We start from the raw sequence: 23,590 nt of genomic DNA, 5'->3' as shown, positions 1-23,590 counted from the left end.
ACTTCATCACCTGAGTTCAGGTCCAAACTAAATGAAAAATTATTTTTCAGATTTAACAATTCATTGTACAGTTTAAATATGTGACCATTAATGGTAAAAATGGGTTAGGACAAAATCCAGCAGACCACTGCCTATACACCAAACAATATGAAGATGAGAAAGTAATGCTTATAATATGGGTCCATGATCTGATTATCAACGCCAGTAATGAAACATTACTTAATGATGTAAATGTAATGTGTTCAACTACATTTAAGATGAAAGACCTTAGAAGTATCAAACATTTCCTTGATATTTGTAGTACATCTGTGTGATATTGTCCCTTCCCCATTATATATGTTTCTTATATATCCAGTTATATTACCCTTGAAAATGCAGAATGCAACAAAACAAGCAGTAATATAATTTAGTGCTCAGTTTGTCGATTACCAAGAATAATGTTGTGACTTAGCTCCTTTATTCCGACTGAGTACTTCCGCCAAGTCAGCTTCCTAGCTGTTATCAGGGACCCTAGAATTTTTCAGCCCCAGTCACCAAAGCTTGACTGGGATCGCTGAGGACTTGTTCCACTTTGGACCAGGCTGCAACTCTCTTCTTCCAGGCATGTACCATCTGCCTACACTGTGACTAACTACTACCTTGACAAAGGCATTTGTGACTCTTAGGTCTAGCTCTTTTTAACTTGTTCCAGGGACAAACACCAGCTAACAGGTCCGAAGACTCTGTTAGTGGGATCCCTGAATAAACTAACCAGGACACACAGCTCCCAATGGAACAAAAACACTCCACTTTATTTTTACTTAGGACTAGCCCATATGCACATTACATCAAATGTACGGTGACAAACTCAATCCAAGACAAATAACCAGATCATAAGGGGAAATATACAGGAACACATAATAACATTTAAAACTGTGTGGGGAAGACAATAACTAGCACAAAATATCTCCCCTGCCTGCAAAAACCAAAATACGCTAATCTACTCGAATATGCAAATTAACAAGCTTTGCTATACAGGTAGGGCATATAGTTTTATAGTTAAAAGATTTTCACAACCAACAGATGGCGCTGTACTGGCTCCACAGCCAAGTCCACCTAGTTGTTTGAGAGCATCAGCAGGACAGAAGAGCACACAAAACATTTAGCAATAAACAATTACATTACACACACCCTGCACCTATAATGGTCACAGGGTGAGTAAAACATAAGAGTAAAGTGGAGATGTAATGCTAATTCATAGTTACAAAAGAATCTAGCAGACTAGGGCTGTATCCTCCATTCAGGGTGGATGGCATATTCTGATCTGTGTGCTCTCCTGACACGTGAGGTGGACTCAGTTTTCTCTTTCATTCTTGGGATTTGTGGAGTTGTAGATAGAGTTTTCAGTAGTCTCTCAACTGCAGCTCTTTCTGCAATATAGATTCATGTCATTTTAAATTAAACGCATTTAAGCAAATATGATGACATGCATATATACAAATTTAGACATAACTGTATGGTATTTTTTTTTTTTTAAGGTACATTTCAAGGTTCATCAGCTCTATAGCCTTCTGTATTGTTTCTGATGCCAGAAGTGACCTGGAGCCCTCACAGAGTAAGGCATTTGAACTGTTTAAGAATGGTTTGACAACTTATATTGGTTCAGCAATTGAAAGCAACCATGCAGAGCTTTGCTCAGTGGCAAAAGCAGTAGCAGGAGGTGGCATTGGGCGCCCCAGCTGGACCACATAATTCACCAAACTATTCTTAAACTGTTTGGCTACTTACTTTGTGGAAGGCACTTTAGCACCAACCACTACAGTGGGCTGTAGTGGTCAAGTGCTTGGAGTGGTCCTATAGAGAAGAAGATGCTTTACAAATTACAAAATCATACCAGAATTATGGTGTTGACTGGAAGCAAATAGTTTTGTCATCTGCAAACCAGCCATGTTGAGTCCAGTGTATTGAAGTCGACTGTTATCAGTATCAAGAAAGCTAAAGGAACATACCAAGCACCATAACCATAGTCTTTATGGAAAGCCACTCTTTATTGTGTTGACATTTCCTTACATAAATGTGTAATCTAGTTAGCCATAATCTAGAATGTAACACATTTGAAAGTGTATGTATTTTTTCCTCAACAGCTTGCAAGGGACACTATAAGCACGAAAACAACTTTAGCTTTTTAGTATATATATATCATGCCCCTCCATTATCACTGCTCAATTATCTGCCATTTAGAAATTAATCGGGTTTTTTTATACAACCTTTGCCACACCTCCCCTGCATGTGACCTGCAAAGTCCCACAACACATTTCCTGTAAAAACAGATCCTATGTTTAAACTTCCTTTATAGCGCATTCTGTCTAGTTTGCAATTTCTGATCTCCTGCACTGTTAATAGCCTGTTAGTGTCTGGAGGAGCCTCATGCGATTGATTCAAGTTCAATTAACAAAGCAGGAGAAAAAAAAAACCTTATAAATTAAACATACTGTACTGATTGAAAATGAAACTCGTTTTTTTATGTTGACTGTGTGAATCACAGTCAGGGGAGTTGTGGGTAGGACTTGTATAAACAGAAACAAAAGGGATATAACTCCGAAATGGCAGTGAATTGAGGAGTGCGACTTCATTGGCATGATCTCTACACTAGTGATGTCGCGAACACAAAATTTTCGGTTCGCGAACGGCAAATGCGAACTTCCGCAAACGTTTGCGAACCGCCATAGACTTCAATGGGCAGGCGAATTTTAAAACCCACAGGGACTCTTTCTGGCCACAATAGTGATGGAAAAGTTGTTTCAAGGGGACTAACACCTGGACTGTGGCATGCCGGAGGGGGATCCATGGCATAACTCCCATGGAAAATTACACAGTTGATGCAGAGTCTGGTTTTAATCCATAAAGGGCATAAATCACCTAACATTCCTAAATCACAATGGATATGGATTGACACCTGACATATGACATCTTGACAGCTTGACATATGGATTGACACCTGTCCTCAGAGACCCTGATACACACTGACACAGAGCAGAATAGGGACTGTTCCCCCTACATAGGGTCACTTAGCAGATATGGATTGACACCTGTCCTCAAAACCCCTGATACACACTGACACAGAGCAGAATAGGGACTGTTCCCCCTACATAGGGTCACTTGGCAGATATGGATTGACACCTGTCCGCAGGGACCCTGATACACACTGACACAGAGCAGAATAGGGACTGTTCCCCCTACATAGGGTCACTTGGCAGATATGGATTGACACCTGTCCTCAGAGACCCTGATACACACTGACACCGAGCAGAATAGGGACTGTTCCCCCTACATAGGGTCACTTGGCAGATATGGACTGACACCTGTCCTCAGGGACCCTGATACACACTGACACAGAGCAGAATAGGGACTGTTCCTCCTACATTAGGTCACTTGGCATATATGGGTTGACACCTGTCCTCAGGGACCCTGATACACACTGACACAGAGCTGAATAGGGACTGTTCCCCCCTACATAGGGTCACTTGGCAGATATGGATTGACACCTGTCCTCAGGGACCCTGATATACACTGACACATAGCAGAATAGGGACTGTTCCCTCTACATAGGGTCACTTGGCAGATATGGATTGACACCTATCCTAAGGATCCCTGATACACACCGACACAGAGCAGAATAGGGACTGTTCCCCCTACATAGGGTCACTTGGCAGATATGGATTGACACCTGTCCTCAGAGACCCTGATACACACTGACACAGAGCATAATAGAGACTGTTCCCCCTACATAGGGTCACTTGGCAGATATGGATTGACACCTATCCTAAGGATCCCTGATACACACTGACACAGAGCAGAATAGGGACTGTTCCCCCTACATAGGGTCACTTGGCAGATATGGATTGACACCTGTCCTCAGAGACCCTGATACACACTGACACAGAGCAGAATAGTGACTGTTCCTCCTACATAGGGTCACTTGGCAGATATGGATTGACACCTGTCCTCAGAGACCCTGATACACACTGACACAGAGCAGAATAGGGACTGTTCCCCCTACATAGGGTCACTTGGCAGATATGGATTGACACCTATCCTAAGGATCCCTGATACACACTGACACAGAGCAGAATAGGGACTGTTCCCCCTACATAGGGTCACTTGGCAGATATGGATTGACACCTGTCCTCAGAGACCCTGATACACACTGACACAGAGCAGAATAGGGACTGTTCCCCCTACATAGGGTCACTTGGCAGATATGAATTGACACCTGTCCTCAGGGACCCTGATACACACTGACACAGAGCAGAATAGGGACTGTTCCTCCTACATAGGGTCACTTGGCAGATATGAATTGACACCTGTCCTCAGGGACCCTGATACAAACTGACACAGAGCAGAATAGGGACTGTTCCTCCTACATAGGGTCACCATTTTTAGCCCAAGGCAGCTCATCTCATCAGGCCTTTTTTAGTCGAATGTATCGCCCACTGTGAGTCCCTCACTGCACTGAAGGTCCTTTCTGACAGGACACTTGAAGCGGGCCAGGCCAGAAGTTCGCAAATTGGGATAGCTCAGGCCACAGGTCAAGCCTGCACACCCAGTAGTCAAGGGGTTCATCGCTCCTCAGAGTGTCGATATCTGCAGTTAAGGCGAGGTAGTCTGCTACTTGTCAGTCGAATCGTTCTCTGAGGGTGGATGCCGAAGGGCTGTGGCGATGCGTAGGACTTAAAAAGCTCCGCATGTCCTCCATCAACAACACGTCTTTAAAGCGTCCTGTCCTTGCCGGCGTGGTCGTGGGAGGAGGAGGATTACTTTCACCTCTTCCCCTGTTAGATTCCTGTTGTGTTGTGACATCACCCTTATACGCTGTGTAAAGCATACTTTTTAATTTATTTTGCAAATGCTGCATCCTTTCCGACTTGTTGTAATTTGGTAACATTTCAGCCACTTTCTGCTTATACCGGGGGTCTAGCAGCGTGGACACCCAGTACAGGTCGTTCTCCTTCAGCCTTTTTATACAAGGGTCCCTCAACAGGCACCCCAGCATGAAAGACCCCATTTGCACAAGGTTGGATGCCGAGCTACTCATTTCCCGTTCCTCCTCCTCAGTGATCTCTCTGAAGGTATGTTCTTCCCCCCAGCCACGTACAACACCACGGGTACCAGATAGGTGACAACGAGCACCCTGGGATGCCTGTTGTGGTTGGTCTTCCTCCTCCTCCTCGAAGCCACATTCCTCCTCTGACTCCTCTTCATCACAATCTTCTTCAAGCGTTGCCGCAGGTCCAGCAAGCGATGCTGATAAGGCTGTTTCTGGTGGTGATGGTGACCACAACTCTTCCTCTTCACGCTCATCTACGGCCTGATCCAGCACTCTTCGCAGGGCACGCTCCAGGAAGAAAACAAATGGTATGATGTCGCTGATGGTGCCTTCGGTTCGACTGACTAGGTTTGTCACCTCCTCAAAAGGACGCATGAGCCTACAGGCATTGCGCATGAGCGTCCAGTAACGTGGCAAAAAAATTCCCAGCTCCCCAGAGGCTGTCCTAGAACCTCGGTCATACAAATATTCATTAACGGCTTTTTCTTGTTGGAGCAGGCGGTCGAACATTAGGAGTGTTGAATTCCAACGTGTCGGGCTGTCACAAATCAAGCGCCTCACTGGCATGTTGTTTCGCCGCTGGATATCTGCAAAGTGCGCCATGGCCATGTAGGAATGCCTGAAATGGCCACACCTTCCTGGCCTGCTTCAGGACGTCCTGTAAGCCGGTGTACTTATGCACAAAGCGTTGTACGATCAGATTACACACATGTGCCATGCACGGCACATGTGTCAACTTGCCCGACTTCAATGCCGCCAACAAATTTGTTCCGTTGTCACAAACCACTTTGCCGATATCCAGTTGCTGCGGAGTCAGCCACTTTTCCACCTGTGCGTTCAGGGCGGACAGGAGTGCTTGTCCGGTGTGACTCTCTGCTTTCAAGCAAGTCAAACCCAAGACGGCGTGACACTGCCGTATCCGGGATGTGGAATAGTACCTGGGGAGCTGGGGGGTGCCGTTGATGTGTAGCAAGACGCAGCAGCAGAAGAGGACTCAGCCGAGGAGGTTATGGAAGAGGATGGAGTAGGAGGAGTAGAGGAGGTGGCAGCAGGCCTGCCTGCAAGTCGTGGCGGTGTCACCAACTCCTCTGCAGAGCCACGCATTCCATGCTTGGCAGCCGTCAGCAGGTTTACCCAATGCGCAGTGTAGGTGATATACCTGCCCTGACCATACTTTGCAGACCAGGTATCAGTGGTCAGATGGACCCTTGCCCCAACACTGTGTGCCAGACATGCCATTACTTCCTTTTGCACAATCGAGTACAGGTTGGGGATTGCCTTTTGTGAAAAGAAATTTCGTCCGGGTACCTTCCACTGCGGTGTCCCAATAGCTAAAAAAATGTTGAACGCCTCAGACTCCACCAGCTTGTATGGTAAAAGCTGGTGGGCTAATAGTTCTGACAAGCCAGCTGTCAGACGCTGGGCAAGGGGGTGACTTTCTGACATTGGCTTCTTACGCTCAAACATGTCCTTGACAGACACCTGACTGTGGGCAGATGAGCGGGAACTGCTCAAGGCGAGAGGCGGATGGTTGAGAGGGGGCAAGGAGGACAGCAGTTGTTGACGTGGCTGAAGATGCTGGAACAGGAGGAGGATGGCGGCTTTGAGTTTGTGTGCTGCTTGTACTCATGTGTTGATCCCATAGGCGTTTGTGATGTGCGATCATGTGCCTACGCAAAGCAGTTGTACCTAGGTGGGTGTTGGACTTCCCACGACTCAGTTTCTTTTGGCACAGGTTGCAAATGGCATTGATGTTGTCAGAGGCAGACACACAAAAAAATTCCACACTGCTGAGCTCTGCAATGACGGCATTCTGGTGGTGGACACAGCATGCGTTGATTGGCGTGCTGTCGGGCTGACCCCGGGTGCCGATGCATGCTGTCTGACTGTGCCACTAGCTCCTTGCGACGACCTCCCCCTGCTTCCAACTCGTCTCCTCCTCCTCTCTGTCTCCCCATCTGAACTTTCGCCCTGTTCTTCTTCTTGCCGAGCGGGCACTCACATGACATCCATGGACGCATCGTCATCATCAACCGCTTCACTTATATCTGACAACTCAGCAAAGGAAGCAGCAGCGGGTACAACATCATCATCATCATCACACCGTACGTCCATGTGTGTAATGCTGCCTGACTGAGACATATCCCTGTTATCTACATCCTCTGGCAATAATGGTTGCGCATCACTCATTTCTTCAAACGGATGTGTAAATAACTCCTCTGACAGATAAGGTGAAGCGGCTGTGGTGCTAGTGTTGGTGGTGACAGCAGGCGGGTGAGTGGTATCTTGAGAGGTGCCCGAAGCTAAGCTGGAGGAGGATGGTGCGTCAAGGTTCCGAGCGGAAGCTGTAGAAGATTGGGTGTCCTGTGTTAGCCAGTCAACTATGTCCTCAGAACTTTTCAAGTTCAGGGTATGTGGCCTCTGAAAATTGGGCATCATTCTAGGGAAAAAGGGAATCACAGCACCACTACCACGACGGCCCCTGCGGGGTGTCCTGCCTCTGCCTGTCATTTTTTTTTGGATTAGTGGTACTATGCGTGCAAGCTACTGTGAGACCAGATATGAGTGGCACTGTGCAGTGGCAGAGGTTGGCAGAGTACACGCTGTAGGCCTGACACTCCCGCTTGAAGACAACTAACTGCTATTCAATCTATAACAGTGAAAACATTTTTTTGGTGTTAAATGCACGCTATTGTGACACCAGATATGAGTGGTGGCACTGGGCAAGTGGGCACAGTATCCACTGTGAGCCTGACACAGAAGCTGGCAGGCAGGCAACTGCAATTACAATACACAGGAAAAAAAGCAGACTGATGTTCTAGCCCTAAAAAGGGCTTTTTGGGGTGCTGTCCTTACAGCAGAGATCAGATGAGTCCTTCAGGGCTCTAGTGGACACTGAATACACTAGTCTAGCTATCCATTTCCCTATCAAATGAGCAGCAGCTACAATTTCCCTCCTCTATCTAAGAATGCAGCTTCAGAATGAATCTAAAATGGATGCTGTACAGGAGGTGGGAGGGTCTGGAAGGGAGGGTCTGCTGCTGATTGGCTGTAATGTGTCTGCTGACTGTGAGGCACAGGGTCAAAGTTTACTCAATGATGACGAATAGGGGGCGGATCGAACCGTTCGCCTGCCGTGGCGTACGCGAACACGCTATGTTCGCCAGGAACTATTCGCCAGGGAACAGTTCGGTACATCACTACTCTACACTAATACTGTTTCATTAAGCTAACGTTGATTTGGTATAAGGAAGTAGAAAAGGGTGGCGCTATAGAGATAATATGTATAGTTAAATATAAGCAAGTAGTAATATTGAAATAAACAATGATATATAATACAGAAAGAATAATAAAATTAAAAACAATATTAAAAAAAATATTTCCAGTAAAATACTTGGGATGAGAGGACAATCAATATGGTTTTATCCACTCGAGAAAGCCCTGCTTCCGCGTTGTGGAAATTTTAACTAACTGTATTTTAATAAAGGTATTTTGGCCACTTTCTTTGTTGTGAGTTAGACATTTTATATTTTTTTTACAATTTTTATTATTTTACTACCTGGCATCTGAGTTTCACTTGTTCCAGAAAGATACTACTCCAAAGCATCCTTGGTGGGGATTATACTACTTATGCCCTATCATTGAGCAGTGCACCTGCCCAATTAAATGTGAGTAACCATTTGGTATTTTTTTATTTTTATTTTTTTTTTATTTTTATTTTTTATTTTAATTCTTTATTTTTGAAAGTGCATTGATTACATACATTAGTAATGTCCAAAATAGTACAGTAGTAAATAAATGGTGACATATTGATAACAGGTTCAAGATATGTTGCATTTTTTTTTTTTTTTTATGGAAATTCAAGAGTAAACAGGCAGGCTTAACAGGTTAAAGGAAACTGATAGGCTATGCATGCTGCCTACAACATTTTAGTTTGAGATTATGCTACTAAGTCTGGTCATATAATGCAAATGGTCAATATAGAAGATTAATTGCGCTGTTAGAAAATACTTGCTGGAACACATTAGCTTGTAGGCCTGCCGCTTCATCTGCTGGTACAGCTGATAGACCACTGGGCACCTTGTGATTCCATGCCAAAGAGTGCTTAGTTAGTACAAAAGTCCAGTGCAATGTGGGTGTGAATGCTTTCTTAAGAAGGACGGTGTAACGGTCCGCTGGTACCTATGCTGCACTGTCAAGGCCGAGGTGGGTATAGCTAGCCCTTGCTTGGTGGTTTGATGTGTTCTCACTCAAAACTCGGCCAGGATGGTGCGTGTAGTGGGCAGAGGGTCACGGGTGGTGGCTCCTGGCTCTGTGCCGTCGCAGCTGAAGGAGTGCAGCCCTCCACCCTATTCATGCGGGTAGGTCGCGCACATGGCTGGTATTCGGCGGCCATCTTGAGGAGCGCTGCTCGATGGTCCACGGCAGGGTGATGATTTTTAAGGCCTTAGTTGGCTCTCCAGTAGTTGCCTGTGTAGACCGGGATGACCCCCCCGGTCCAGGGGGGGGGGGGAGCCAGACACCAGCCGGAGACCCGGGAGAGCGGCCGTCTCGTCCCGGCTCAAGCTCCTCCACACTCCGGGTACTTGTTAGGTCGTTGCTGGTGCCAAGGAGGGTCTTGGCGGGTATCCCCGTGTACCCCATCAGCTTAAGGTCAATTTAGTCGCTTGTGGGTATTGCTGAGTAGGTTTAGGCTCTGGTCAGCGCTGATTTTGTGGCCCCGAAGCGGGAGCTCAGACATGGCACGTCTGATCCCGCCGGCGGTCAGGCCCCGCCCCCCCATTTGGTATTTTTGAAGGAAGATAAAGGTAATAAGCGCTTACAGAAAGAAATCAGTGTTACCTTCTATATATACAATTGTATTCGAATAGTCAGATTTTTCTGGTAACCTATAGGCAAATAAATATAACAGACATAGTGTAATCTGTATATTTAGTATAAGTGATGGAAAAAGATTTTACATCAAACTCACAATTTCCAGAGCTTTTTAAAAGTTAGCTCTAAACTTATAAAACTTATAACACTCAGATCCAAACGATATCATCATTAGAAAGATCTCCCCTTTTAAAATATAAACAGAGAAAGACTTTGACTGATGATAATGGAAAACAACAAATTCCACTTATCTTTAACTACTCAAGCAATATAAGCTCCGTTAAGAAAATTATAAATAGAAATTGGAATATTTTAAGTCAAGATGAAGAAATTGTTGAGTTTTTAGGTTCCAAACCCAAATTTGTTTTTAGAGGTGCAAAAAATGTTAAACAAATTTTAACTAGTAGTTTTATAGAGAAAACATTGTTAAATAATAGTAATTTCTTAACAAATTGGTCTAAGACCCAACAAGGTTTTTATCATTGCGGGATGTGCAATGCATGTAAAAAAACTGATCTTAAAGACAAAAATGTAACAACTTTTAAATCCACAAGTACAAAAAAAGAATTTAAAATCAAGTCTATGATTACATGCCACTCCAACAACATTATATATCTTTTAAATTGTACATGCGGCCTACAATATATAGGGAAGACTTCGAGACCTCTAAAAACCTGAATAGGCGAACATGTCAGAAATATTCAAAAAGGATTTATAAATCATAGCGTATCAAAACATTTTATGGAAAAACACAACTCAGATCCTAAATTTCTTAATTTTCATGCTATAGAGAAAATTGAACCTCATTGGAGAGGAGGAGACCTCCCAAAAAAATTGAGCACTCAAGAAATAAAATGGATATTTGAAATGCGCACTTTATCACCCTTGGGTCTGAATACGAATAGCGTATTTTATAATTCTTTTTCAACTATTTTTTAACTATTTTACACTTTGGTATTTTATATGCAATAGTTGTGCTTAAAATAATATGTATATTTTTTAGGATATATAGTATGAATCATTTAGCTCTGAACTATTTGTCTGCACTTATTTCCTTTCATTTCTCTCTCTAATTAACACAATGAGTGTATAATAAGATATGGATATGCTCTGAGAAACATATATCTTTTAAGTATAAGAATAAGACAAATGGTCTAAAATGATTTTTTAATGTTGTTTTATGTTTCTTTTCTTCTTTTTTCTTAACACATTGGGGTATCACAAACATGATGAACTATGGGCACTTTGCCCTATTTCAAATGGACTTTATTCCTCTATTCACGTGACTTTCCCTAATGACGATTTTGACGTCACAAAAAGACGTCCTCCCACCACCCATGTGATCTCTGCAGCGTAACCACGTCACGGAGAAAGACGTCCCCCCATTACCCACGTGATCTCCGCAACGGAACGATAGATATGTCACAGGATATGACGTACCGGAAGAGAGAAAGCCGGAAGCAAAATGTCCACATTTGGAAGAAATAAACGAGCGGCCATTTATAACATCGCGGACATGTTGGGGAGGGCGATAGAGACGAACTCATAGCCGGAAGTGAAGCCATTTTGTGTTTGGCGTGACCATATATGGGAGTGGGTGGGAATGTATATACATGTGTAAATAATGATTTAATTTTGTACCTTGCTATCACTGACATATAAATGGAAGTTAAAGCCCATTATTGAATCAGATGCACTTGAGAAAGACCTCTTATGGTTGAAACGCGATTTTTTTTACGGTATATTTATACATTTTTATTTGTCGAAATAAATTCATTTTATATTTATTTTGGAGTCTGCTGAAATTCCATCGGCTTCAAGTTCTTGAGGACCCATTTGACGTATCCTCGTTATATGTCTCAAGGAGGAGACAATACGCTTTATAAGTTTAGAGCTAACTTTTAAAAAGCTCTGGAAATTGTGAGTTTGATGTAAAATCTTTTTCCATCACTTATACTAAATATACAGATTACACTATGTCTGTTATATTTATTTGCCTATAGGTTACCAGACAAATCTGACTATTTGAATACAATTGTATATATAGAAGGTAACACTGATTTCTTTCTGTGAGCGCTTATTACCTTTATCTTCCTTAATTTTATTCACATTTTTTAAGTGTAATAGGTGTCACTACACTTGGGTAATTTTAGCTGCACCCGTTTTTTAGAAATTGAAGCGCCAGAGTCCTTTATATATTTCCTTTTTTATATTTGGTATTTTTATACACCCTCCTGGTTTTATCACAGTGAGTACTATTGTTGTTTTTTATGTAACATGTGGTCCCCATCTGACGAGATATCTACTTACAACGCTCCTTTACGTATACCGTAAGTTGGGATTATACCACTGTACACTGTTTATACTAGAGCTAGTTTCTAGCTCTCAAAAACGTGAGTAGTACCATATAGACCTTTTTTATTCGCTGCTACCTTTTTGGGTTTTATTGCACTATTAGATTTTCTTTTCTCTTTCATACGGATCCCACAAACCTCTTGATCCCACTACTCCATAGACATCTCTACCTCAGAACTGTGATTGTTCTCTCATCCCAAGGTTTTACTCGACTCTTTTTGGACTGTTCTTTACACCTATATTTTATTTTATTTTATTGTTCTCTCTCTGTATTATATATCATTGTTTATTTCTATATTACTACTTGCTTATATTTAATTGTACATATTATCTCTGTGGCGCCACCCTTTTCTACTTCCTCATACATACATATATATATATATATATATATATATATATATATAGGGTCTGTGAGGGAGCCCTATCCTTTAGCTGTGCTGCCTTTTATTTAAGTTTTTAAGCGCTGATCCTTCTGTACACTTTTCACTTAAAGTTGATTTGGTGCTTAGAGAATCATTTTAAAGAATTGTAACTATATAATACAAATACGTAATTACCTTCTTTCCCAGCCTTCAATAACCATTGGTGTGCCGAGGACAAATATTCAGGTTTAACATATTGGTTTAGTGTCTGGTGTTAAAAAGAATACATATATATATTATTAGAATAATCAACATACTGGATTGGATATTGTTTGTATTGAGTGAGTTTCAAATACAGAACTGTGAAAATTGCCCTCAATTCATATTACACCAGGGTTACTTTTCTTGGGAACAAGAATAAAAAGAAAATAAGTAGTGGCAAATTTAAACTTGAATTGTAAAACTTAGGTCAACATATCTAAGTTTGAAAAATATCCACCTAAGCCTAAACTTGTATCACCTAACTTTATTAGAAAATGTTTATTCTTCTTTTTTCTGCAGTTTGTAATATTGTATATTGTGCATCTATGTAGTTTCTGATTTAAATAATAATTTTTTATCGATCTTCATTAACTATGAAAACCTTGCCATAGTTCTCTGTTTGAAGCTCATGAAATACATGGTATTCACCTGACAGACTTGGCTTCTTCCATTATTCTCATCGACTCTTCTGTTGTTTGCCTCAGTTATAAACGCCACCATTTTCTCAATGGCCTCACAGTCTGCATTTATATGGAAAACACGAGAACGAGGTTTAATATAAGTGTCAAACCTATTCTCAAAATGATTATGGACAGACCCTGTCTGAAAAAGGGGCATTACTTGCACACAATAGGCTTCCCAGGCCAATCTGACCTGCATCACTCTGGGCTACCCATGCAGAGAGCATTGTTGAAGTAAGCTTGCATTGGCTTGATACAGAGTGCACAAGAGCTAATACTATGCTTTTTGGGGGGCATTCGTCTGGTATCCCCAGGTGTGGACTACAGAAGTCTTAAAAAAAAAATTGATTGTCACACTGTATCTGGGATTATAAGGATTTGTCAAGATGGCTACACTATGTTTTATGTCAACCAACCCTGTTGATCATAATTACTCAATTCCTTTCCATGTCACCTTAAATAAATATTTGATTTTCTACCTACATTGATACCTTGATATACAGGGAGTGCAGAATTATTAGGCAAGTTGTATTTTTGAGGATTAATTTTATTATTGAACAACAACCATGTTCTCAATGAACCCAAAAAACTCATTAATATCAAAGCTGAATATTTTTGGAAGTAGTTTTTAGTTTGTTTTTAGTTATAGCTATTTTAGGGGGATATCTGTGTGTGCAGGTGACTATTACTGTGCATAATTATTAGGCAACTTAACAAAAAACAAATATATACCCATTTCAATTATTTATTTTTACCAGTGAAACCAATATAACATCTCAACATTCACAAATATACATTTCTGACATTCAAAAACATAACAAAAACAAATCAGTGACCAATATAGCCACCTTTCTTTGCAAGGACACTCAAAGGCCTACCATCCATGGATTCTGTCAGTGTTTTGATCTGTTCACCATCAACATTGCGTGCAGCAGCAACCACAGCCTCCCAGACACTGTTCAGAGAGGTGTACTGTTTTCCCTCCTTGTAAATCTCACATTTGATGATGGACCACAGGTTCTCAATGGGGTTCAGATCAGGTGAACAAGGAGGCCATGTCATTAGATTTTCTTCTTTTATACCCTTTCTTGACAGCCACGCTGTGGAGTACTTGGACGCGTGTGATGGAGCATTGTCCTGCATGAAAATCATGTTTTTCTTGAAGGATGCAGACTTCTTCCTGTACCACTGCTTGAAGAAGGTGTCTTCCAGAAACTGGGAGTTGAGCTTGACTCCATCCTCAACCCAAAAAGGCCCCAAAAGCTCATCTTTGATGATACCAGCCCAAACCAGTACTCCACCTCCACCTTGCTGGCGTCTGAGTCGGACTGGAGCTCTCTGCCCTTTACCAATCCATCCATCTGGCCCATCAAGACTCACTCTCATTTCATCAGTCCATAAAACCTTAGAAAAATCAGTCTTGAGATATTTCTTGGCCCAGTCTTGACGTTTCAGCTTGTGTGTCTTGTTCAGTGGTGGTCGTCTTTCAGCCTTTCTTACCTTGGCCATGTCTCTGAGTATTGCACACCTTGTGCTTTTGGGCACTCCAGTGATGTTGCAGCTCTGAAATATGGCCAAACTGGTGGCAAGTGGCATCTTGGCAGCTGCACGCTTGACTTTTCTCAGTTCATGGGCAGTTATTTTGCGCCTTGGTTTCTCCACACGCTTCTTGCGACCCTGTTGACTATTTTGAATGAAACGCTTGATTGTTCGATGATCACGCTTCAGAAGCTTTGCAATTTTAAGAGTGCTGCATCCCTCTGCAAGATATCTCACTATTTTTGACTTTTCTGAGCCTGTCAAGTCCTTCTTTTGACCCATTTTGCCAAAGGAAAGGAGGTTGCCTAATAATTATGCACACCTGATATAGGGTGTTGATGTCATTAGACCACACCCCTTCTCATTACAGAGATGCACATCACCTAATATGCTTAATTGGTAGTAGGCTTTTGAGCCTATACAGCTTGGAGTAAGACAACATGCATAAAGAGGATGATGTGGTCAAAATACTCATTTGCCTAATAATTCTGCACACAGTGTATATATTTTTAAATTTAACTTAAAATTGCACTTTGTCCCAAACAACATTTCATATATACTCCGTTTACCTTTTTCACTAGCAAGCTTCATAAATGCCTGGGCTGCCAGATTGGTTCTTGAATCACGGAATATTTCCACCTATAAAATACACAATATCTAATTTAAACAATAACCTGTTTGCTACCTAAGGAAGGCAAAAATCATCATGATTGCTCTAGCTGGAGACGAAACTCTCTAAATAAGACTTGTGTCTCTTCAAGATTGAATATGCTTGTACATGGTCTCTAACCTTTTATCACAAAATTGTCTACACGTATCCTAAATGAAATGAGATGTGAAGCCAATAAGGAAGCCTGGCACAACACCAACAGAAGTCTCAACCTAATCACCTCTTCGATGCTGGCAAACTCCCTTTACTAGGGCTAGGCAAACTCCAGATGTTGTTGACTACATCTCGCATTATGTTCTTACAGCCACAATACTGGCAAAGCATCATGGAAGATGTAGGCCACAACATCTGGATTGCAGAAAGTTGCCTACACCCTGTTCTATGTCATTGCTCTTCAATGATGCCATAACAGTAATTCAATCTGCTGGCTTTAGGTTTTCCTCAAGCTGGGACACATTTCTTTACTCCAAATGCTGTCTGCAGTATGGTGTTATTAGCATCTATTGCACATTGCAGGGTTGCCTCCTCCTAAGTCCATCCTCACAACTAACTATACCAAACAAAAATACGATAAACCCCCTCCTAACCTTCTTACTTTTTTACCTAAACCTAGTGGTTTTTTTAAATGCAACAAGTGCATAGTATGTAAACGCACCAGTGACATTATTAAGTCTAAAACTACTTATTTTAAATCATCAATTACACAAAAAAACTATCAGATAAAACACTTTATTCACTGCAATACAAAAAACGTCATTTATCTATTAGAATGCCCATGTGGCTTACAATATGTAGGTATGACCACTAGAGATCTAAAAACAAGACTGGCCGAACATTGTCGCAACATTGCAAAAGGCTATGATAACCATTCGGTATCTAAGCACTTTCTGAAACACGATAAAAATCCAAAACTTTTAAAATGCATTGGTATAGATATATGTAATGTCCCATGGAGAGGAGGTGACATCAAAAAGATTCTGGGAAAAAAAGAAATGGAGTGGGTCTATAACCTAAAAACCCTTACTCCAAAAGGTCTCAATATAGACTTTGACCTTTTTAACTTTTTATAAAAATAAAAAATGCCCCTCTAATCCTTTATGATATTAATGATGGTAGCAATAATTTTTTTATTACACAGTAACAATAACTTTTTATTACACAGCAACAATAACTTTTCTACTACTTTCTGCTCCTCATTCCAATCATTGTTTATCTACACAAATATTACTTATATGAGTATGTACTAACTACATTTCATATATATTTTTATTAATTTTATTATCTTTATTATGTTTTTATAAACTTTGTATTTCACAGTTTAGTTAACCTTCCCCAAGATATGCATATATGATGTTAACCTTAATCAAATTTGTTGACAATTATAATTTCCCTCACTGTGCCTAAGTTTTATCCCCCCTCCCTGTTTATATCCCCATTATCCCCTCCAGGGAGTATGTTAATTTATCTAAACATCAGTCACGTGACGCGGAAGTATTCTAGTCGCGCGTCACATGACCCGTTTTCTTTCTTAAATTTATCAAGCTACAAGCTTCGTTTTTATAAACCAATATTACCACTCAGTTAGTTTGGGTTATAGCTTCACTTCTATACCTGTAAAAGTCATTTTTATTTTTTTATGCTAATTTCCGAATTCGTTCTTAATATATCATTTTTTACAGGATTAAAGCCTCTTTTCCTGTTCTTTCTGGTCCCATAAGATTGGCCTCTTATAATATTTTATCCTATTGTGTTTAAAAAACACTTTTATTATATTTTATGTTTTATGCTAATTATGGTAATGACGCCATTTTGGCGGGATATTCAAATTTTACTAATACTATTGTACCCTATATAAGTTCATGTATGTCAGGTTATGTTTTCTATTATCTACTTGAAGAAGCCTCTTTAGGCGAAACGCGTCTAGATATTATACATTTTATATTTTATATTTTATATTTGTAATAAAGGAATTTTTGGCACCAAAATATCTTGTTTGCCATATTCCTTTAAATATCCTTTTTTTTTTTTTTTTTTACCTTTTTTAACCTGACCTTACTTATAATTTATAAACCCACGCAATAGCGCAAAGAATCCATAGGTGGGGATTATACCACCCATACGCTTACACCGAGCAGTTCAGCCTGCTCTATATACTGTGAGTATATTTTTATTTTCTTCTAGCATTTTTATCTGCCATACAGAGAGCACTATATTTTATTTTCTCTTATTATCGGCCGAGCCGGATCATCGCTGGACTTTTCACCTGCACTACTTGCTGACCAGCGTCACCCTATATATCCTTGAGTGGGGATCATTCCACTTCACGCATATAATATCAGAGCTGGATTTTAGCTCTGAAAATTGTGAGTAATTTTCATTATCACTATTTTATCCCCTTTCACCTTGCTGACATACTGTACCATTGGGATTTTTGGTTTCCTGCTTTTATCTTCACATATCATCACCGAACTACAAGTGCATAGGCGTAAAGACTGACATCATCCTCAAGCATCCTCCATACTTTGTGGAACTTACCACTTCGGACTTATTGTAGGACTTTGGACTATTATTTTATTATTATTTTATTTATGCATAATATTATTTTTATGTAAGTTAGGCGCACCCTTTTCATTTCTGTTTTCGTGTTTTATGTTACTTATATAAGGGGATTAGGGGAACTCCCCTTTTAAGGTGTGCAGCCGTTCTAAACTATATTTCTCTGTGGCTACGTAGCGCTGACTCTTCACCCCATTCCTTTTTATCTGTATCTGAAACCCCTTTTGAGTTAGCAGCTGCCTTTAAAGACCACTAGTTTTACTAATATGTCCATTTTTGATTTTAGAAACAATTACGTAATTGACATAAATCATGTTTTTAATACAGAAGAAAACCTTCCTACATACACCAGAATTGATAATTACAACCAAAAAGATCTATTTACTAAACTAGAAAAAGCACTCACTATGGAGATTAAACTAAAATGGGAATTAGCCACCCTAAAAAAATATCTAGAAGAAAGAATAACCCCTAGGGGATTGAGACTTTTTAAAGAACCAACCTCAGACAGAGATGATGCCGAATTCATGAGAGATTGGTATAATAAGCTAGAAGTCTGCACATTTGGCCTTATGGAAACACTAATCATCAAAAAAACCAAAAAACTCTCAATCCTTGATGTAGAGATCAATGATCTAAAAGAAAAAATGTCATCATTTACAGAAACACAGGTCTTTAAGCAAAATTCTATCCTCATCCAAAATAAAATAGAGAAGGTGGAAATGGATACGAAACACATCAAGGTAAAAAAGTATATGAGAGACAAACAGGACTATTCCAACAATCAGATCCGTTCTTTTCATAAAAAACATACCCCAGACAACATTTCTTATCACCCCTCCAACACTTATCAAAACGACCGCACATTCAAATCCAACTATCCATCTAGAAAAGAATCGCACTACTCACTAATTCACTCTGTTAGAAATCAACCCTCTACTGTATCACACAACTATCACTCTTACCGGCCACAGAATATCCGGAATAACCACAACCACCACGCCCCACTTAGACATTCATACCCATCCCGGCCATACCAAAATGCACCCAAACCAAACACTCCAAATCACAATGTCAATACCACTTACTCCCCTGGAATGTACCAAAATGAAAGAGGGGCAATACCTAAGACCCAAAGGTCTAGATATGCACACAAACACTTTGAAAACACTAAATCCCCTGTAAACTACATTCACAATAATAGATATCAACTATTATCTATAGACTCGGAGACAGACAATGATGACTATTTTTTAGAATTGGGGACACAAACAAATGTACATATGCAGACACCGTATCCTACAAAAACCAGAAAACGAAGTCTCAGTTTAGAGGAAGGCGAAGTGGCCGAAGAGTCCAAAAGGGAAAGACTAGAACGATAATAAATCAGAAAAACGAGACAGAATTAGGCATTTTTAATCTATCACAAAAGGCATTAACAACCACCCAAATGTCAGTACTTCAAAAAGGTCTTAAATATGCCCCTACAAACCCATTTAAAGCATTCCAAGCATTTATTGATGTTAACAAATTTGTCAGGAAAGCCACCCTCAAAAGGTTCTTTGCCAGTAAAAATATAGAAAATTCTACCTCACAACCCCTGGCCACTCCACTCTCAGAACCCCCTAATATCATATCCACTTCATTAAAGAAAAAATCAACTTTTTTTCCCTCCAGTTTTAAATCTGGCCCCCTAGAAGTCTTTGAGAAGCTAGTTTTAAAGGATTTTGAAAAAATTCAAAAGAAAAAATATGATCAGGACAACCTTACAAAATTAGAACGAGAAGCACTACAACAATTGCAAAAAGATGATAACATTGTTATCAAACCGGCTGACAAGGGGGGAGGTATAGTAATATTAACTAAAGACATGTATATAGAAGAGGCTATGAGACAACTTAAAGATACAAATGTTTATGAAAAACTTACACAAGACCCCACCCCAAAAATCCAACAAGTCTTAAACTCCTTTTTAACCAATGGCCGTGACTCTAATATTTTAAGTAAACAAGAATATGAATTTTTAAACGTATCCCATCCCAAAATCCCCGTAATTTATTTTTTACCAAAAATTCACAAAAATGTGACAAACCCTCCAGGCAGGCCTATCGTGTCAGGGATTAATTCTATTTTATCTAACTTATCTGAATATCTGGACATCCTTTTACAACCTTCAGTTAAACGTATGGAGTCGTACTTAAAAGACTCCATGACTCTCCTTCGCTTTTTAAATAATTTTACTTGGAAAAACACTTACTTTTTAGTTACATGCGATGTCCAATCTTTATACACAATCATCCCTCACGATAAAGGTTGCTATGCAGTTGAGAACATTTTAAGAACTGAAAATAATATTCCAGACCACCAAATTGATTTTATTATACAAGGTATTAATATTATTTTAAAAAACAACTATTTTTGGTTTTTAGATTCTTTTTATTTACAGAAACAGGGTACGACTATGGGGACCAGGTTTGCCCCTAGTTATGCCAATCTCTTTATGGCAGATTGGGAATCCACTGCCATTCTGGGAGGGCATGACTGGCGGGCAAACTTGGTCACATATTTTAGATATATAGATGATCTGTTTTTTATTTGGGAAGGAACGGAGGATTCCTTGAACCAGTTTTTACAGCATCTAAACAAAAATGACAGAAGTATTATTTTAACTTGGGAATACAGTAACTCTTCCATTCATTTTTTAGATTTAGAAATTTTTATTAAAGATGATGCAATTAACACCAAAACTTTTTTTAAGAAAGTATGCACTAATAATGTTATTGATGTTACTAGCTGCCATCATAAACCCTGGCTCCAAGGCATACCAAAAAGCCAGTTCCTCCGTCTTCGGAGGAACTGTTCCCTTACCCAAGACTTTGAAGCCCAATCTCAGACGCTGTTAGACAAATTTTCTGAGAAAAATTACCCCAAACAAAATTTAGACCTCACTCTAAAAAATATTAAAGATAAAAACAGATCAGAACTTCTTGAATACAAAAATAAAAAAGACACTAAAGATGCACCATCTTTGCCAATTATTTTCGACTTCAATAACAAAAGCAATGTTATGAAGAAGATTATTAAGAAACATTGGCATATATTAAAACAGGATGAAACTCTAGCTGGCGTTATCCCAGATAATCCACATGTCATATTCAGAGGGGCACCCAGCTTTAAGTCCATCCTCACAACTAACTATACCAAACAAAAATACGATAAACCCCCTCCTAACCTTCTTACTTTTTTACCTAAACCTAGTGGTTTTTTTAAATGCAACAAGTGCATAGTATGTAAACGCACCAGTGACATTATTAAGTCTAAAACTACTTATTTTAAATCATCAATTACACAAAAAAACTATCAGATAAAACACTTTATTCACTGCAATACAAAAAACGTCATTTATCTATTAGAATGCCCATGTGGCTTACAATATGTAGGTATGACCACTAGAGATCTAAAAACAAGACTGGCCGAACATTGTCGCAACATTGCAAAAGGCTATGATAACCATTCGGTATCTAAGCACTTTCTGAAACACGATAAAAATCCAAAACTTTTAAAATGCATTGGTATAGATATATGTAATGTCCCATGGAGAGGAGGTGACATCAAAAAGATTCTGGGAAAAAAAGAAATGGAGTGGGTCTATAACCTAAAAACCCTTACTCCAAAAGGTCTCAATATAGACTTTGACCTTTTTAACTTTTTATAAAAATAAAAAATGCCCCTCTAATCCTTTATGATATTAATGATGGTAGCAATAATTTTTTTATTACACAGTAACAATAACTTTTTATTACACAGCAACAATAACTTTTCTACTACTTTCTGCTCCTCATTCCAATCATTGTTTATCTACACAAATATTACTTATATGAGTATGTACTAACTACATTTCATATATATTTTTATTAATTTTATTATCTTTATTATGTTTTTATAAACTTTGTATTTCACAGTTTAGTTAACCTTCCCCAAGATATGCATATATGATGTTAACCTTAATCAAATTTGTTGACAATTATAATTTCCCTCACTGTGCCTAAGTTTTATCCCCCCTCCCTGTTTATATCCCCATTATCCCCTCCAGGGAGTATGTTAATTTATCTAAACATCAGTCACGTGACGCGGAAGTATTCTAGTCGCGCGTCACATGACCCGTTTTCTTTCTTAAATTTATCAAGCTACAAGCTTCGTTTTTATAAACCAATATTACCACTCAGTTAGTTTGGGTTATAGCTTCACTTCTATACCTGTAAAAGTCATTTTTATTTTTTTATGCTAATTTCCGAATTCGTTCTTAATATATCATTTTTTACAGGATTAAAGCCTCTTTTCCTGTTCTTTCTGGTCCCATAAGATTGGCCTCTTATAATATTTTATCCTATTGTGTTTAAAAAACACTTTTATTATATTTTATGTTTTATGCTAATTATGGTAATGACGCCATTTTGGCGGGATATTCAAATTTTACTAATACTATTGTACCCTATATAAGTTCATGTATGTCAGGTTATGTTTTCTATTATCTACTTGAAGAAGCCTCTTTAGGCGAAACGCGTCTAGATATTATACATTTTATATTTTATATTTTATATTTGTAATAAAGGAATTTTTGGCACCAAAATATCTTGTTTGCCATATTCCTTTAACCCCTTAAGGACCAAACTTCTGGAATAAAAGGGAATCATGACATGTCACACATGTCATGTGTCCTTAAGGGGTTAAATATCCTTTTTTTTTTTTTTTTTTTTTACCTTTTTTAACCTGACCTTACTTATAATTTATAAACCCACGCAATAGCGCAAAGAATCCATAGGTGGGGATTATACCACCCATACGCTTACACCGAGCAGTTCAGCCTGCTCTATATACTGTGAGTATATTTTTATTTTCTTCTAGCATTTTTATCTGCCATACAGAGAGCACTATATTTTATTTTCTCTTATTATCGGCCGAGCCGGATCATCGCTGGACTTTTCACCTGCACTACTTGCTGACCAGCGTCACCCTATATATCCTTGAGTGGGGATCATTCCACTTCACGCATATAATATCAGAGCTGGATTTTAGCTCTGAAAATTGTGAGTAATTTTCATTATCACTATTTTATCCCCTTTCACCTTGCTGACATACTGTACCATTGGGATTTTTGGTTTCCTGCTTTTATCTTCACATATCATCACCGAACTACAAGTGCATAGGCGTAAAGACTGACATCATCCTCAAGCATCCTCCATACTTTGTGGAACTTACCACTTCGGACTTATTGTAGGACTTTGGACTATTATTTTATTATTATTTTATTTATGCATAATATTATTTTTATGTAAGTTAGGCGCACCCTTTTCATTTCTGTTTTCGTGTTTTATGTTACTTATATAAGGGGATTAGGGGAACTCCCCTTTTAAGGTGTGCAGCC

At 39.5% G+C, this 23,590-nt stretch overlaps 1 protein-coding gene across 2 annotated transcripts in view; it reads right to left on the bottom strand.

The window, feature by feature from the left end:
• Nucleotides 1–764: 764 nt before the first annotated feature.
• The window catches only part of LOC134615546 (uncharacterized), a 50,482-nt gene continuing 27,656 nt past the window's right edge, over nt 765–23,590 (bottom strand). Inside the window, exons 4-7 of one of the 2 annotated variants that reach the window (XM_063460086.1) lie at nt 15,509–15,578; nt 13,369–13,460; nt 12,874–12,946; nt 765–1,409 (exon numbers count right to left, since the gene is read on the bottom strand). In XM_063460086.1, the coding sequence (XP_063316156.1) occupies nt 1,261–1,409; nt 12,874–12,946; nt 13,369–13,460; nt 15,509–15,578 (384 nt within the window). In that variant the 3' untranslated portion in view covers nt 765–1,260. The remainder of the gene's footprint in view (nt 1,410–12,873; nt 12,947–13,368; nt 13,461–15,508; nt 15,579–23,590) is intronic. The other variant, XM_063460087.1, reaches the window with a different exon arrangement.

The sequence above is a fragment of the Pelobates fuscus genome, chromosome 6 (genome assembly GCF_036172605.1).
Source record: "Pelobates fuscus isolate aPelFus1 chromosome 6, aPelFus1.pri, whole genome shotgun sequence".
NCBI classification, from domain to species: Eukaryota; Metazoa; Chordata; class Amphibia; order Anura; family Pelobatidae; genus Pelobates; species Pelobates fuscus.
This window is presented reverse-complemented; position numbering and strand designations above follow the sequence as displayed.